This window comes from Grus americana, chromosome 9 (assembly GCF_028858705.1).
Source record: "Grus americana isolate bGruAme1 chromosome 9, bGruAme1.mat, whole genome shotgun sequence".
NCBI classification, from domain to species: domain Eukaryota; kingdom Metazoa; phylum Chordata; class Aves; order Gruiformes; family Gruidae; genus Grus; species Grus americana.
This window is the reverse complement of record NC_072860.1, coordinates 27654015-27670540: the sequence shown is the minus strand read 5'-3', so window position 1 is coordinate 27670540 and position 16526 is coordinate 27654015. Positions and strand designations below refer to the sequence as shown.

Sequence of the window (16526 nt, the reverse complement as noted above, 5' to 3'; positions counted from 1 at the left end):
ATGGCATTGTTTTTCCTCCCCAAAATGTCAACCCACAACATCCCCAAAACTGCACCTGCAGGGATTCTTAATCTTTAATGAGAGGGCTCCCCCACACCACTGCTAGCCACTGCCAACAGGTTTTTCCCTCTGCTTTGATGGCAGAAGATCAGTTAACATAGCTCAGGTTTACCTTTCTGTGAGAGCCATAGCTTTTTCCCTACATGTTACTGCAAGTGGGCACATGTAGCATCACCATGGCCCGCTGTTTTAACTTTCCTTCAGGAATCTTTACTTTCCACTTGGAAAGGAAGTTGACAGTTTTCTATTGTTTCTTCCACAATGTGTACCTTAAAGGGAGTGGTCCATTAGAGCAGCCTGACAAAGGTGGTGAAGAGGCAGTTTGCAAGGTAAAGGCATCCTGAGAACATGTGAAATACAACTACGGAAAAGGTTAGACTTTGATTTCTGGGTCTCTATATTAATTGGGTTATCCTGGAACCTTCTTACCATTGGTCATATACCACTCTTAAACAAGAAGTTGTGGGAGACAGAGAATGTGGAGTCTGACAGCTCTCTTTGCTGCTGCATTATCTGGCAAAAATACACCAAGCTAAAATAAGAGCTTGTGGCAGTGACTGTTCCTCTCCCTTCTGCTGAAAATGCAGAGAGCAAGAGTCTGTGCAGGATGGACTTGGGATGTAATGGCTTCAGAGGAACGGGGAAGATGCAGCACACCTTTTGTGTGCCCCCTTGGTCTGCAGCATCTTCCCGTTCCCGCCAGCATTTCTTGATGTCACTCCATATAAAACATCAGAAAAGGACGGTTAACCTCCCTATGCTGGGATGTATTTTAAGAAGTTAGGAATGTTCATTGTGCAAGAATTGAGGTAGAAAAGGAGGTCTCGTTTCTGAGAGAAAATGTGTTGGAGCCTGAGAACACTTTTTTTTTTAGCATGGACATTTAAGTCTAAGACATTTCCCTTCTTTCATCAGCATGTGAAGTGTGCAAGCTGATTATTCCATTATTTGCAAGTCAGAATTGCAAATTACTGCATTCACTCTGATGCAGTTTACCATCCAAAAGAAATAATTAAAGCTTTCTTTCTCTTGCTTAAGATTTAAACATGTATTTAAAAATGAGATCATACTTGCATGGTGATCATAGTTTCTTTATATATTTGTGTGGGGCAGCCTTAGAAATGGGTGTATGATCTGCTGGTGTGCCATGATGTATTTCCTTTAATTATACATTTGTTTTGAGCAAGATGGTTATTCCAGGCCTCCTCCTTTCCTCGGTGACATCCTCACATTCCCGCTGCAGTGGGAGTTGTGCGTACCTTAGTGTGTAGTTCAGCCATATGTGCTACTTATTTATATCTCATGCATGAAATAAGCTATTCCAAACAGATAATTTCAGTTCTGGTAATAGAAGATAAATGCAAGTGTGTCTGCAGTTCTTTCTCAGTAAATGAGGATATGACACATTGCCAGTCACCGTGCTTGGTACAGCTCTTGTTTTGTCGAGTCCAGACAGAGTGCGAGGCTGTGCCTGTCTGAGCTTTCAGACGCTCAAGACTTCAGTTAATTTACAGATGATTATTTGTTTTCAGCTCCTGTAGATACAGATGCCTTCTTTACTCAGTCTGGAGTATGTCATTCGATAAGAAGTCAGCTCCAACTGCATGAAGCTCAATTTTTGTAATTTGTTTGTAGAAATGGCATGTTCCCCCTGCATTATAAACGCAGCTGTGCAGCATTTTCAAGATGCATGGTACAGCTTGTGCCATCTTAAAATGACAGTTTCTTTCCAGATGCCTGTATTTTCTGTGTATATAATTTCATAAAATCACTGAACATAAGGAATGAAAGACTGGCTTTGTTTAAAAAGAAAACAATAACACATAAATAGGTGTCCCATCAACATAAATTCTAGCTTTGGAAGTTATTTACCTCTTTGTAAGTTATTTTATCTGGCCAAGTTAGCAATGCAGATGCGCTTGGAGTCCGTGTGAATTGATGGACGTGTCCTATTGAAATTTCCTACAGCAGTACAAGGGTGTGATTCACCAGGGAAGCATCCCCGGCCGTCACACCAGCAACTGAACTAATCCACCGTGCTCTCTCACACGCACAGTGTGCAGCCAAAAGATGACAGCATGCTGATGGCTTTTGGAGAAAAGAAAGTTAACTGTGCTCTTAACGAATTCCACCTATAAAATACGCTGTGTACATACATAGGAACTTACTGTAATTCATTCTACTTGCTGAACTTGATGCTTTCTTTTTCAGAGTGTGTCAGGCAGTAATGAGTACAGGCCCGAACCCCGGCAGCCCCGTGCGAGAAGGAGCTGAGCTCATGCCGTGTAGGTACAGAAAGTGAGTCATGGTGAGACTGTTCCAGGATGGGCTTCTGGTTTGCTTCTTAGTCATTAATTAGTGTTCTTTGAGTAACATACGCTGTGAAATTCAGTAACGTTTGGAAGTTGCGAGTGCTATCTTTGGCTGTAGTGAGGACTGTTTATTCCAACGTGCTGCGTGACTTTTAAGCTGCAAGGGCTGACAAACTTGCGTGTTCTCGGAAGCGGCTCCCTCCTGGCGTGCAAGCTCACACGCACGCACGCCTGTGTGTTGTCAGCGGCCTATTACTAGTTATTTTTTGCCTGAGGAAATCCTCCTTATGGCCCCGGGTGGGTGAGGCGCTGGGGCTCGCAAGGTTTAGAGGTGAAACGAAATCAAACGCAAAGCAATTTCTTGTCCCCTGACTGTTGGGAATGATCTAGTCACCGCGCTTTCGGTTTCCTCTGGTGTCGCCAGTGAGGTGCGGGTTCAGTACGGGGCCTTTAGACACGGGAAGGGACACGAATGGCCGTCACGCGTGTGGGAGCGGGTCACGCTTCAGCCCGGTCGGCTTTGCCTTTTCGTTTCGGAGCGGCAGGGGCCAGGGCCGGGGCAGGCTGCCGGCGGGGGGAGGCTGCCGGGGCGGCGCGGCGCGGAGGGGGCGGGCGGAGGGGAGCTGCTGCGCCACCGCCGTGGAGCTCCTCCCCGGGCCGCGCAGCTGCCTGCCGGGCGCTCTCGGGAAGCGATATTTAAAACAGCGAGGAGAACATGTGAGGAGTAGAGGGAGCTCCGGGGCGGGCAGGGCGGCGTGCCACCTACCGCTGGGCGGGCAGGGCGGCGGTGAGCCCCGCTGCCGCTCCCCGCAGCGCCGGGGCTCGGTCCGGCCGCTCCCGGCCTGCCTCCCCTCTTGCCTCCCCTCCCCGCCGTCTCTTGGTAACCCCGGAGGCAACTGGAGAAACAGCTCGGGACGTGCGACTTGAGACGCAGGCGTTTGGGCATTTTTAAGGTGGAAATACTGGCGTGCGAGTGCCTGGCTGGAGTAGTCACTGAATGTATTTTTTTTTTTTTTTCTTCCCCACCAGAAAGCTAATCTGGTTTTGAAGGTGGCCTTAAATTGGGTCAAATCGCAGGAATCTCGCTGGAGGGGAGCAAAAGCCGGTAGGTTTCAGCGGGGGGAACCTGCCTGCTCGGACGCGTCTTCAACCCTGCGGAAAGTTGCGAGGCAGTCTGTCCGTCTGGGTTTGCTTCCTCTTGTTGTTGTGTTAGGTTTTGTCTTCGGGCTGTTGCTTTTATTTTATTTTGCTAATTTATTTTAAGACCACTAGACTTCCTTTCTTCAGCAAAGGAGAAGGAGGTGTGGTTCGCGTGAGATGGTTAGTACTTAGGGACTGAAATCCCCTCCCGAGAGATCTTCCTGTGTTGAAATTGTGCAAATACAGCATTGCTCTTGGTGATTGTTAGTGGTGTTTCTAAAAAAACAGTGACTGATTTGGTATGTTAAAATGCTGAAATAGAAATGCCAACAAATTCTGATCATCTTAATTTCCACTGCTTTCTATGTTGAGAGTTGTCAGGAGACTCGACTCCATATGGTACTTTAAAAATAGCAGCAAAACTTAAATGATAATCAAGCGAGCAATAACGATATTGAAATAGCATTAAAGATACCGCTCAAAATGACCAGAAGTCACTGACTTAGCTCCTCGGCACAGCAGGACCCCTCGAACCCTGGGAGATCCTCTTGCATATCGCAGGGGCTCCTAAACCTGGGTATGATGAAGCGAAGCATCCCTTTTGGAGTTGAGGATTCTTAAATCTTTGAAGTTACTTGAAGTTTTAAGTACCCTTGGTGGTTTAGAAAGAGAATTGCCTGGTATGTCTGTGGAAGAATAACAGAGACAGCAATAATTTTGCAGTTTGTTTTAACTGGCAAACAGATATACTGGTTGTTTTATATTTAATCTAAAAGTGGGAAATCAGAGAGGTACAACTTATTTTCTTTTTCCTGACGCGCTGTTTCCCAGGGTAATGCAAGAGCCTTGTAAATGAATGTTCCAAAATAAGGAAGACTCAGTGAGAAATTTTCTAGAGCAAATCGCCAGTAGTAAGAAATTACTGCCAAATTTTATCTGTTTTCTGGGATTTGGCTTTGTAATGAGAAGTTACTTTGCTTGGAATGCATTTATCCAGGAAATAATCCTTTATGTGCTCCACTCTAAGCTTTGAGGCTACGTGCGAGGAGACTGAAGAGGGTTTAATTAAATGTAATCAAATATTACAAGATTCCTGATTAAAAGGTGTAGAGCTGGCTTTCTGGTGACGTACAAGACATTATTTTTTTGTACTTTAGAAAAAAAATATTTTTCATCTTACAAATAATTGTTGTTGGTTTTTTCCCCTGTTCCTGAATAACTAGCACCCCTTTGTTTTCTTCGCTGCCAGGTTTTAACTCTTGTTGACTAGCCTAGCAAGAGACAAATGAGCTTGGTGTGTCACCGCAGGGTGAGGGAGTGCAGCCTGTGCATCTGAGTCAGTGTGAGAGTGTGTGGGCTTGTGCGAACGCCTGTGTGTGAAGGGGGAGTGTCTGGGCATGTATGAGACTGTCAGTGTCAGATGCGTAGCAGGAGGAACAGGGTGTAAGCACTTGAATTCCTGTGTCTAAAAAAACCCACGCATTAAGTCCTGGCCCCTGTTGAAGTCAGCATGAAGTTCGCCGTTTGTTTAAGCGAAGCCAGCGGATCTCTGATGATGCTGCTGGGCGGCTGCGTGAGATCATAGAAGGGAAGATATGTCTGAATGGAATGGGAATGTGTACATCTGCCCACTTATCTGGTGGAAGAAGAAGTGGTGTGTGAATGTTTAAAGCGTGGTGGGAACATTCAGGGCTGTACGTCTGCTAATACTTCTGTTCTCAGGTCTGTGTGTGAGGGAGGCATAAAAATGAACGATGCGGTGTTCGCTTTTGTGGAATATAATGAACTGAAGTGTTGTTTAATAATAAACATCATCAAAAGGAGGAGGGCATCAGACCATCCTCCTTTCCTGCCCCCCCTCTGGGGACTGTGTGTGCGTGCCTGAGTGTCTCTGAGATTTCATGTGCGAGAAGACGATGAGTGTGTGTTTGGGATTAATTAGCTTGAGTTTAGCTGGTTTCATACTTTACGTGCCTAGGGGCTACCCACAGTCACAGAGAGGGGAGGAGTTTGGTGTTGCTGGCTCGAAATCCTCTCCAGGGGTGATCTTGTTCGTGTCAACCATGAGCAATTAGAGAGATTAACTGTCTTGTTTTCCTTTCTGCCCTAGATTGATTCTTGTGAGGCTCTGGGACATTTGAAAGTGATTTGGAGAGAGCAAAGTCTGTGTCTGATGGACACCGAACCAAAGCCAGCGTGTGTTGTGCAGCAGGCTCACTGCCCAGGAATGAAGTGCCCTCCTTCAGAGGACTTTCCTCCTCAGATAAGACTGTCTGAAAAGATACCACCAGTGAAGCCTTGCTTCAAGAAGAAGCAGCAAGTGCAGAAGAGATTGGACACAGAAACTCTCCGGGCTTTGCGGCCAATCTTTACCAGTTTGCTGGGAGCTGGGACCTTGGATAGGGTCTTCGTGCCCCGAGGCCAAGGTGGCGGTCATAGTGATTTATGTGAACCTGCTGTGAAAAAGACCCTGGAACTCGGTACTTCTTGCTCCCAACCAGAAAGTAACGTGACTGCATTGATGCCAACAGCTCCAGATGTGCAGGGTCAATTGCCAGTAGCTGCTTCTGGACATCCTGAGCAGGATGTCCAGTCAGGAGAGCAAGGCTTCTCACCAGAAACTACTCCTGGAACTGCTGCTGCTAACAGTAATGATTCATTCCAGGATCATCCTTTGCACCCAGCTTCTAGTGATGGTGCAGTTTGTCCTTTGTTCCCAGACAAGATTCTGGAAAACTACACATCTGGCTTATTCCAAGAGAATAGCTGTCCAATGCAATACAATTTGAACATAAGCAATAAATTCAGTGCTGGGATATTCCAGGATAAAAGTGAAGAAGCTTCTCTTGATCTGGTATTTGAGCTCTTGAACCAGCTGCAATATCACACCCATCAGGAAGACGGAAGAGAAATCTGTGTGGATTTTCTCCAGGGCACTTGTGTTTATGGCAGGGATTGTCGCAAACATCACACGGTCTTGCCTTATCATTGGCAAGTGAGAAGGACAGCAACCCAGAGCTGGCAAAGTGTGACCAATGATTCCCAGGAGCATCTGGAGAGACTCTACTGCAACCCTGACAATGATAGGATCAAAGTGAAATATCGGTAGGTAACTGCATTTACTCCCTCACTAGCAAGGGTGCTTAACTGAGCAGCGGTGCAGAAATATAACAGAATATGCATTCTTTTTTCCTGATGTTTTGTATACAAGTGTTTTGCAAACCCTGTGATGATGTTACCTAACAAGTTTGCCACAAAAGAAAATTCTCGCACACCTATTAAAACTGCTATTTATTGACTGGAAAGTATTCTTTGAAGCTGAAGGACTTTGAAGTGTGTAAAATAAGAAAACTTCAGTTCTGTAGAAATTGAGAGTTGACAGAGACTGTTGAGTAACGTTTTACTTGTTCTTGACATTCCTAATTAGTCTTTTCTCTGTATTAGAAAAAGTGGCAGCATGAATGAGGCCTTACCGTGATTGAAACAGGAACGATACAGCTGTTGCTTTCTGTCACTGTGAATCTAGGTTGACCGTATGCACTCCACACACAGTTTTCATGATTACACTGTACGGAACAAAAATCAGATAGGTGCTCTGTTAAGTCTCCTGACTGGAAATTTCATTTGGTGATAATACGGGGTGATGTTTCAGGCTAATTCACTATGACCAACCTGAACAATACGTTCAGAAATGCTGATCATCTATTTAAGTTGTCATCTAAAAATGTTAAACCATTTACTAGAAGTTATTGTTTCCTCTACACATAGTAGCGTTTAGCTACTCATTTTCTGAAATTAGAAATCAGCTTCGAAGTTCCCCCGGTTATGTTATCAATTTAGGCTCGGTCCGGCACCCTGAGATTTAAAACAAAACTTCTTCAACTTTTGTAAGGCAGGTTCCATTTTGAATAGTAGTGGGGAGTGCTGCTGTTTACAAGTTCATCAGATCTATATAGTCCGTGTTCTTATGAGTGCAGGGTGTAGACTGCTCTTTTGTTTTGGAGGAAGCATACAGTGCAAATTTCTCATATCTTATCTGCTCTGCCATAATCTGTAAACCTGGTGCAACTCATTCCAGTCCTAGTCAGTTCAAAGCGATGCCTCTATAGTTGTGTAGTAAAAACTTCACGCTGCATTTGCCACCTGGTTCCTCGTGGATTTGTTCTCACTGCCTCTTCTTCCTTCCACTTCCTGAAAAAAGCATATCCCTTCTTCTGTAATGTTTTAATTTTCATTTACTATGCTGAGATTTCTCATCAGGCACCAGAGACCCAATCTAACGCTTGAAGTCAGTGTGAGTCTTTCCTTTCGCCTAACTGGATGTTGGATTAGGCACTAAAACTCAGGCTCAGCCAACAGATTCATCCTTTTTACTGAAGACAATACCAGAATATAGATACCCCACACTAAAAATGAAAGTGAAGTAGGAAATAAGAATTATATGTAATAGGGAATAATCATATTTTATAGAATTGCTTTGAAAAAATAGGCCAGTTTGTTTAAAAAAAAAATCTTGTAACTGCATAGCAGATAAAATGTACTGTATTTTACAACAGAGAAGTATCCATTTTCCCAAGTATTTTAAATGATTTCTGAAAATAAAACAGCAAATGTAGAAATAAGACAAGTCCATGCAAATAATTTAAATTGGAGCTCTGTGCAAATGAGCAAAAAGTTTTCTTTTTGAAGCCTGTATCACAGAATCCATCACTACACACCTGATCTACATGTTCTAAATGATGGAGTTAAGAATGATTAATTTTAAAAGAAACAACACTCCATAACTGCTTAGTCATCTCCAGCCTGTAGAGTTGGCTGAACAGCGTTGTCTGCCTTTACCCTTACTTTGCAGGTTTCCAGTCTGGTGGGTATTTTGGTCTCTCAGTACACAGAGTTTCTGTCTGTCTGAACCAGTTGGGAAGAAACTTCTGGGGTGTGTTGGCAGACACATGACGTTCTGTTCCCATGCGTGAAGTCAGAGCAGCAACGTGCTCTCGGAAAACCCAGGTGTGCTGGGTCAGAGCTCTGCCAGTTGTTCTGCAGTCAGCCTGAAACTGCTGTCGAAGTAGAGGCAGATTCTTTCAATACAAACTAGACTTCATCTCACTGACTTGAACTGGCTACCCAGTGAGTGTCTGCCTAATGTTTTCTTCAGGTAAAAGTAGTCTACTGAGACTAAAATTATTTTAAACACCCGTATTTTCTAACTAAATTCTGTTTCAAGTTGCTACTTCTATAGTCTGTACTCTTCTTCCTTCTCTTAAAAGACACTGTGAAGATCTTTTCGTCAGTCAGTGCCTCAAAGTCATGCCTCAGTGCAAGGCTGGATGACTGTTGTAACTTTATAATATCCGCTTACCATGGAATGGCAAATTGGCAAGTTCTGTAACTCTTGTATGTGTTTCATCCCTTGGAAAAACTTCATGTTTGTGGATAAGTATCAGTGAGAACCTAAGAGTGAAACGTTTTTTTAAGACTAGAGCTTCTGATTTCAAACACTGAATCTGATACACATTAAAACTTAGACTTAACATGGTTTTGAATTAGGTTTTGAAGTGTGTAGTAAATGTTTTACTATGTATTGTCGCCAGTTTCTTCTTATGCAACATCATCTTGTATCAGAAGAACCTGCTAAACCTCTTGATGTGGATTGCTTGGACTCTGTGTGACTCTTGGAGTTCACTGGTGGTCACTGCAACCTGGCTTCCCTTATGTTCCTGGGCGATGTTGTGTCTCCTGGCAACAAGATGCAGATAGCAGCCTGTTGAACCTTGCTGAGAGGCTTGCAAACATGCTAGAACAGCTCATCGTTCGCATGGTTACCGCATTATTTGGCTAAAGCTATTAATCTCTTGTGGTCAGACTAGCTTTACAGGCCTATCTATACAGATTGCATACAACAGTGAAATGTCTGTTCAGCAGTTTGCATGTCCAAGAAAGGCCATGCAGAAGCCAGCATGACAACCAGTGGGTGGTAGTTGTTTATTCTTCTTTGTTTTAAACACAGTTGATAGGGCATAGTAAGTAATCATTTCTGTCTGCATGCATAATATTGGCGTTATGTGCTGCTCCAAGAAAGTTGGGCTGTTCAAGAAAGTGTTGGGCTATTGACTCAATTAGAGACTAAGCTCTAAATTCAAATACAATATTTTTCAAGTAGCTATTTATATAAATCTCTCTTCATCTCAATAACATTGACATGAGTGATGTAAAACATGCATTCAGTTGTCTTTCACCTAAGGGAACGTGATCTTAAATTAGGAGAAGTGGTAAACCTTGTTTAGTTACTACTTTGTAATACAGCTGCCTCAGGTACTCATTGCAGGTTGGCCTCAATCTGAATATAAAACTTTATCAGAAATTGTTTATATTTTTGCTTTCTCAAGTCTATCAAGTATTTAGAGCCAAATACCAAGGTCTTTAAACAAATGGGGAATACGAACTTAAGCAGGTTTAAATACTTAGAAGCACTTGGTTTTCTTCATACATGTGAGGAGAGGCCCTGGAGAAGTTCCAGCTTGCAGCTAAGTACTGGAGAGAACAAAGCCAAGTACTGCTTTCCAGCATGAGAGTACCCACGCTGGGATATTTTAAGGTGCTCTTTAGTAAGGGGAAATACTTGGCTGCAGAACTGAGCAGGTTTTCCCCACACACCCCCGTCCAATCATGCATATGTTGCTTTTCAAAATAAGCAACATCATTACTGATTACACCAGGATTTGTTTAAAACAACTCTGCAGTTCCTGACCCGTCAGTTCCCCCGCTTTGGCTGAAAATTCCCCCCTTCTCTTGGCAAAGAGACATGCCAGTGTGCCATGGGAACTGCAGCGTCTGTTCAACTACGGGTACCCTGGCATCTCCCAACTCAACATGAAACAACACCTTCTCATAGTTGCTTTGATTTCTTTCTTTTTTTTCTTTTTTTCTTTTTTTTTTCTGTAATTTCTGTAAGTTTTAAGAAATGGCTCCTTCTAGCTAGAAGAGAAAGGCCAAAAGGAAATGGCTCCAGTCAGGGAAAAGCAGGTGGATCTCCAGTGGTACAGACTGTGCCTGGGAGCATGTAACTAATTACTCAGTATACATGCATGGGTCTTGGATGAAGTCAAAGGAGATGCTGTGTGTTCCCCAATGGGGTTGTCAATGGGCATATGGAGGCACCTGGGAAGGAAAGGCAAGGACAAAAATAAATGTGAAGGAAATTAGTTGTTGTTGTGTTCATGGGGTAACTTGTTTCTCTGATGCTGTTAAAATATGCTTATGTCATTTTAAAATCATCTAGAGCACAGTGGAAGCAATTCAGTCGTTCAGGGACTTCTGTGTGTCGTCTGACCAATTGAATAGTTAAATTTAGGAAGTTATCTTTCTGATCTGCACAGCTGCCCTAGTGTGTGAGATAACTCCTGTGTTATTGATAACGCCAGAGATGAGAAAACAGCTGAAATTCACTGTGCCTGACGATTTTGTGTGTGGTGTTTGTTGAACGTACACAGCTGAATGGTTTTGAACTTCTTTTGATTCCTTGCTAGAAGGAATGCAAGACAGAGACTCCAAATAAAAAGCATGTGAAGTGATTTTAGAAGTGCTTGCCTTGTGCTGTATAATAGTATGCTTCAATGAATTCCTACTTGCTCCACTTCATAGTATCATTTACATACAAAATAAACCTAACTGGCTTGTAGCTATACAAATCTAGGGAAGTTACAAGTGTTATACTGAGCTGCTGTAGGAATTGGCAATCACTCACATATCCCTTTTCTTGTTTCATGTCAATAAACAGATTACAGTTTTGGAAACAGCTGTCACCTGGCTTCAGGTTGAGGTCAGTCTGTTCCCTGTGTACTTACGGTAATAAAACAGTCCTTTCTGAAACAAAGATTTATAATTGGTGAAACAGATTGCTCAGAAGAGTCGCTTACAGGTAATCCAGCAGGCACGATGTTGTAGCGTTGTCTGCCTGCCTGTTTCGGTAAGGATGAGGAACAGAAAGAGTCTGTTACAATTATTTGCTTAGCAAGAGCAACGATCGTGAAGTTCCTTCCTAGCTGGTACATATATTTGTTGAAATCAGTAGGGATTTGAGCTAAGTAATAATTGCAAAATTCAGTACTTCTAGTCAAATGTACAAAGGAGTCCTTTTTTGGGAAGCTGGATGCGGAGGGTGTGACATGAAACATGGGATGGAACATTCAGAAACTGAAACATCCAGAATTGGTGGTCACTAGTCAATGTTAGACTTGTATATGATCATCTCACGTAAAGCATTGATAAAATTGATGCAGTTTCATTATTTATCATAAATCTCAGAGGTATTTTAAGTCCTGAGATTGGATAGAATTCTAAAAAAAAAAAAAGGCCTGTCTGTGCAGAACACTTGAAAAATGGGTCTTTGAAAATGGGGTCCATCTAAGTGCTGTGGAAAGTGTTCATATTGCGGCTCTGTGAAAGCATCTGTCCCTCGTGAGAGACAGCCCTGTCCTATATCAGCTCTGTTGCCACTCGGAGCTGCACTTGTGCTGTCTCTAAAACATCTACCGATACAAAAATTAAAGCTAACAAACAAAACTCTCTGCAAAACGTATCCTCATCCGGTGTGGGTAGGAGACCTTTGAAACCAGCAATCTACCTCAGACAAGGACATCCATGTTTATCCTCTACTGCAAATAGAAGATGTAATTTGGATTTGAATTATGAAATATGGTACATGCAATAATCCTTGGAAGATCTGAATGTGTTTGACATCCTCATTGCTACAGATTTGTAGAACTTAACAGTCCTTCACACAAAGGACCACTTTAACCCAGCACCTCCTGTTCAAAAGTGGCCAACAGTGGGTTTCCTGGGAAGAGCAGAACAGAACAAACATACTTCTCGGTACAGGCTCTTATCTTCCAGCAGTCATGCCTCAATGACTTCCTGATCCAGAGATGGTATCTTTGTGTGCGAAACAGCTTGATAGATTTTATAATTTTTTTTTTTTTTCCTGCCAGAAGTCTGGGGTCAGACTTTCATCTCAACTCTATTTTATATCTGGACCAGTATCCCAGTAGTTGTTTCAGGTTCACGAAGATGCAAGTCAGGCTAGAGCCTCTCGCTGTGAAAATTAGAGAAGATTGCTTTTTCAAGCACCCCAAGTCACCAATTGTAAAGGCAGGAAAACTTGCCTTTCCAACTTTTTAAAAAATATGTATAGGAAAAGCAGTAAAGCTACTACTATATTGATAATTTGTTTTTTTCTCTGATGATGGAGCCTTTTAAGTGGAGAGGTAAATATTTCTGTAGCACCTCTCTCTTTTCTTAGTCTTTCTCACTGTACACCTCCTGCATGGCTTACAGTCACAGCAGAGAGCAGCAGCGTGACATGAGGAGGGAACAAATTAAGTAAAATATGAAACTAATTTCCTGCCCTGTCACCTTCTGCCCCTCTCTTCAGTTTAAGAATGATGAGATACTGATAAGATCAAGACTGTGGGTTTGTGTTTACCAGCTTGTTTTTGTTCTTGCCCTGATGCAAAGTATTGCTTCTGTGAGGGAAGGTTCCTGTTTTCCTTTCACACTCCTTACAGCAGCTAACTAGGGTTTGTCTGCATTTTTATTGCCATGTCGTGAAGAGCTGTTTGAAGAATGTGCCTTCATGAGTGTTACCTGGGCCCTGGCTTACGGTTACTGTCTACGGAATCGGTATTGGTTTCAATGGGAGCAAATTCTGGCTGCTGTCGTCTCAGATCTGATGTTCCTATTTCCAACTGCCAGTACCTCTGCTTAAAAAAAAAAATCTCATTACGGGGCTGTACTTCAAGTGAAGTTTAGTTTCTACCCATGGTCCCTCACCAAAGCTGGACCACATACAGCCTGCCACTCCAAACAACTGTTTGCTACATCTAAGATGAAATATTGCCGATTTGGGTCACCAGAAAGTGTAAACGCCTGACTTAAATCTCCAGCAGTTGCTAGTTCGATTTGACTAATCCTTCAACCTTAAGTACAGAAGGTTTTCATACCTGTTTGGATCTTTTAAGCTCATTTGTTCCCCTGAGCGGCTTTCAGGTTGTTGCTATTGCAGAGAGGAACTGGTTTAGTCATAGAGTGAAAATCAACAGTTTCATCATCTAAGTGGTGTTTAACTCTCAGTCTTGCTTTGTATCACAGCTGTTCTGATGGGAACCGAGTTTCATTTCCTGTACAGACCTTTGTTGATCGCTAGGTTTCTTTATTTTCTGAACCCTGTTTGCGGTAAGGCTCATGACATATAACTGAACTTAGGAGAAGGGTTTGAAACCACATGCATTTTCATAGCACTTACAAAAAATATTTCTCCTAGTCATCTATTCGTGCATAACATCTAGCAAACACTTGTCTTACGGAATGGAAAGAGCACAGAAGATTCACTCAGCGGACTGAAGTTCTTCAGAAGAATGCAAGGAAGAGTGAGCCCAAATATCCTTATTTTGGCAGGCTACATTCATCTCGCAAAAGACTTCAATGTTGTAACTTGCTAGTAGAGGTACCTACTCAGTTCAGTGTCCCAAAGAGATTATGTCTTTATGTTATTTCTTACAGTTAGGGTACAGAGAAAATGTAACTTATTCAAGGAACCAGGTTCTGCTATTGAGAGCACTTGTGGAATTTTATTTTCGGTTGTGTGCTGTGTTTGGTTATTTTATATTTGGTTGTGTGCTGTGTTCTTAAGAGAGTTCTATATGCTTATTCTTTCAGTGCAAATAATTCCATTGAACTGCTTTATTTTATAAATAGAGACCTTTATTTGGTTAGTTGGTGAAGAGAAGTTCTTAAGAAATCTCTGTTCCTACCTCTGTCACAGATTCTCTGTGGGCCTTTGGAGAAGTTACTTTAGTCTCTCTCTGCATCTGTCTTTCCCAGGGAAAAATGGGGACAGTAATTTTCTATCTCAGAAGCAAGATGAGGCAGAGTGTTTTGGTGTTTGCAGAGAGGTTTAATAAATTTTTCTGTAGAAAAAGCATTGTTTTTATTACTGGTTTCAAGATGTACTGAAGGCTGTTCCTCAGAAGCAGTGGGAGTAGCACTTTGCCCCACCAAGGTATTTGAATACATTTTCTGCTTTCCCAAACGTCTGGCAAACTGTAGCCTTCATCATCTCCTTCCTGCTCTTCTCCAGATGGGTATTTCCAGATAGAGACTTCAAAGTCCATGAGGAACAACACTAGATTATTTTTTTTTAATCACGTTAGCTACAAAATTCTCCTTTTCCTTAACACAAACTGCCCAACAAAAGTATAAAGAGCGATGGACCCCATTCATGGAGCTCGTCTTTTGGAGTCGGTGCAGAGGAAGTGTTGGGAGGGACCCGCTTCACCTCCGCACAGAGGACAGCATTTTAATTGTTGGTTTTGTGTGTGAGTGTGTTCTGCCCCTGTCACCATCGTAGTACCTGAGTGTTTTGTCGCTGTTGCACGCGAGCATCTCCCAGAGGTGCAGTTAGTGCAGTCACGTGCCCATGATGAGTTACGTGTTGTCTCATGCTCCCTTCAGGGCACAAAACAAGGCAATGTGTGCCTTGCTGGTTTATTGTTGGTTTTTCCCTCTCCTAATCTATATGTTATCCGTAATCTATATGTTATGGAGGACACCCTTGACTTCAGATAGTGTACGCTGTATCTCAGAAGTAGTAAATCATTATACTGTGTGAAGATAAAGTGGTATTATGCTAAAGAACATACCAGATGGAACCTTGAGCATCTCACATTCTTACTGTTCTTGAACCATAAATTTGGGGTCTTTTGCCTATATTCAGGCCTCCGGCAGTGGAGAGGTACAGTTGTCGCATTTGCTTTCATCACTGGTGTCTTAAAGCCAAAGCCAGGAATGTAATCACGCAATCACTTGCTGTAATCGCAATTCATTTTTTTTCATGGCTTTGCATTACGTAAGCTCGTAATAGGCTTTTTAATATACAGAGGAAGTGCTTTAACTGAAGAGCTATTATTAAACAACTTTGCTAAATATATTTTAGGATTTCAGAGCTTAAACGCCAGTAAATTTTATAATTTGAAAAAGTTTATACTTGTAAATAGAGAAATACACTGTTAAAGAATGTAAATGAGCATTGGAGAGATATATATTTTATGTGAATCAAGATTTTTTGTGAAAGAGTATCTTTCCTTATTCCCAATGTTATAATTAGGAAAAAGATCAGGTAGGCTCTTGGGCACAGTCTGTTTTTCAGATACAAGCACTTAAATAAATACATTTGTCTAAAATGTTCAGCTGTATAAAATAATGCAGTGTTATTCCAAATAATTTATTGTTAGGTAGAAAATGTATGTGGGATTTAAAAAAACTTAAAGTATTCAGGGAAAAATAAAACACTGTTGTGTAGATTTTCTGGTGTTTAGATATTTTGGTCACTTTCTGTTAAAATTAATACGAAGTAGCATTCTAAACACTTTACCAACTTGACAAATAAGAATACCATTTTTAAAGCATCCCTAATTTAACAGAAGCTTGAGTTTCAGGAAAATTCTGCTATGTTATATCCTGAAACTGCTGAACCTTTCCCTCTTCACAGCTAAGGGAACTGGATAGAGGATACCGTACCAAGAAATATCTCGACCACATTTTTTCTTCAAGAAATAGTTAGCGCTTTTTTGGGTTCTGAGCTGTGGCTCTTACCCTGAGAGAAACTTTAAGTAAACCCAGGTGGCAACTGCCTGGAGCCAGTGTCCCCATCTTTAATCGAAGAGCAAAGGATTTGTATTAAACAAGCTGAAAGCTGGCGGGAGGTGCGCGGGAGCCTGGATTGCTGAGCTCTGCTCGCTGCGTCGCAGCCATGCGCCGAAAGGTGGGTCGCTCAGAAATGCTCTGACCTTTGCAGTCAGACAGACTGAGCAGTTCCATTTAGGAATGGGAAAACAAGAACGATTCATGTGTTGTATCGTACGTAGGCTTTCGAGAGGAATGTTCGAAGGGGTGGTAATCAGCTTGATGGCTGGGTTCTCGTTGCAGCAAATTGTCGATGTAAGTCGACGAGCGACGGCC

At 42.3% G+C, this 16526-nt stretch overlaps 1 protein-coding gene across 6 annotated transcripts in view; it reads left to right on the top strand.

Annotated features, from left to right (window-relative positions):
- The window catches only part of TIPARP (TCDD inducible poly(ADP-ribose) polymerase), a 42259-nt gene that overhangs the window by 13696 nt on the left and 12037 nt on the right, over nucleotides 1-16526 (top strand). Inside the window, exons 3-5 of one of the 6 annotated variants that reach the window (XM_054834664.1) lie at nucleotides 2272-2358; nucleotides 3402-3477; nucleotides 5623-6617. In XM_054834664.1, coding sequence (XP_054690639.1) covers nucleotides 5686-6617 — 932 coding nt within the window. In that variant the 5' untranslated portion in view covers nucleotides 2272-2358; nucleotides 3402-3477; nucleotides 5623-5685. Of the gene's footprint in view, nucleotides 1-1340; nucleotides 2359-2815; nucleotides 2886-3007; nucleotides 3090-3401; nucleotides 3478-5622; nucleotides 6618-16526 lie in introns of those variants that run through there. The other 5 variants (XM_054834666.1, XM_054834670.1, XM_054834669.1 and 2 more) reach the window with 5 other exon arrangements.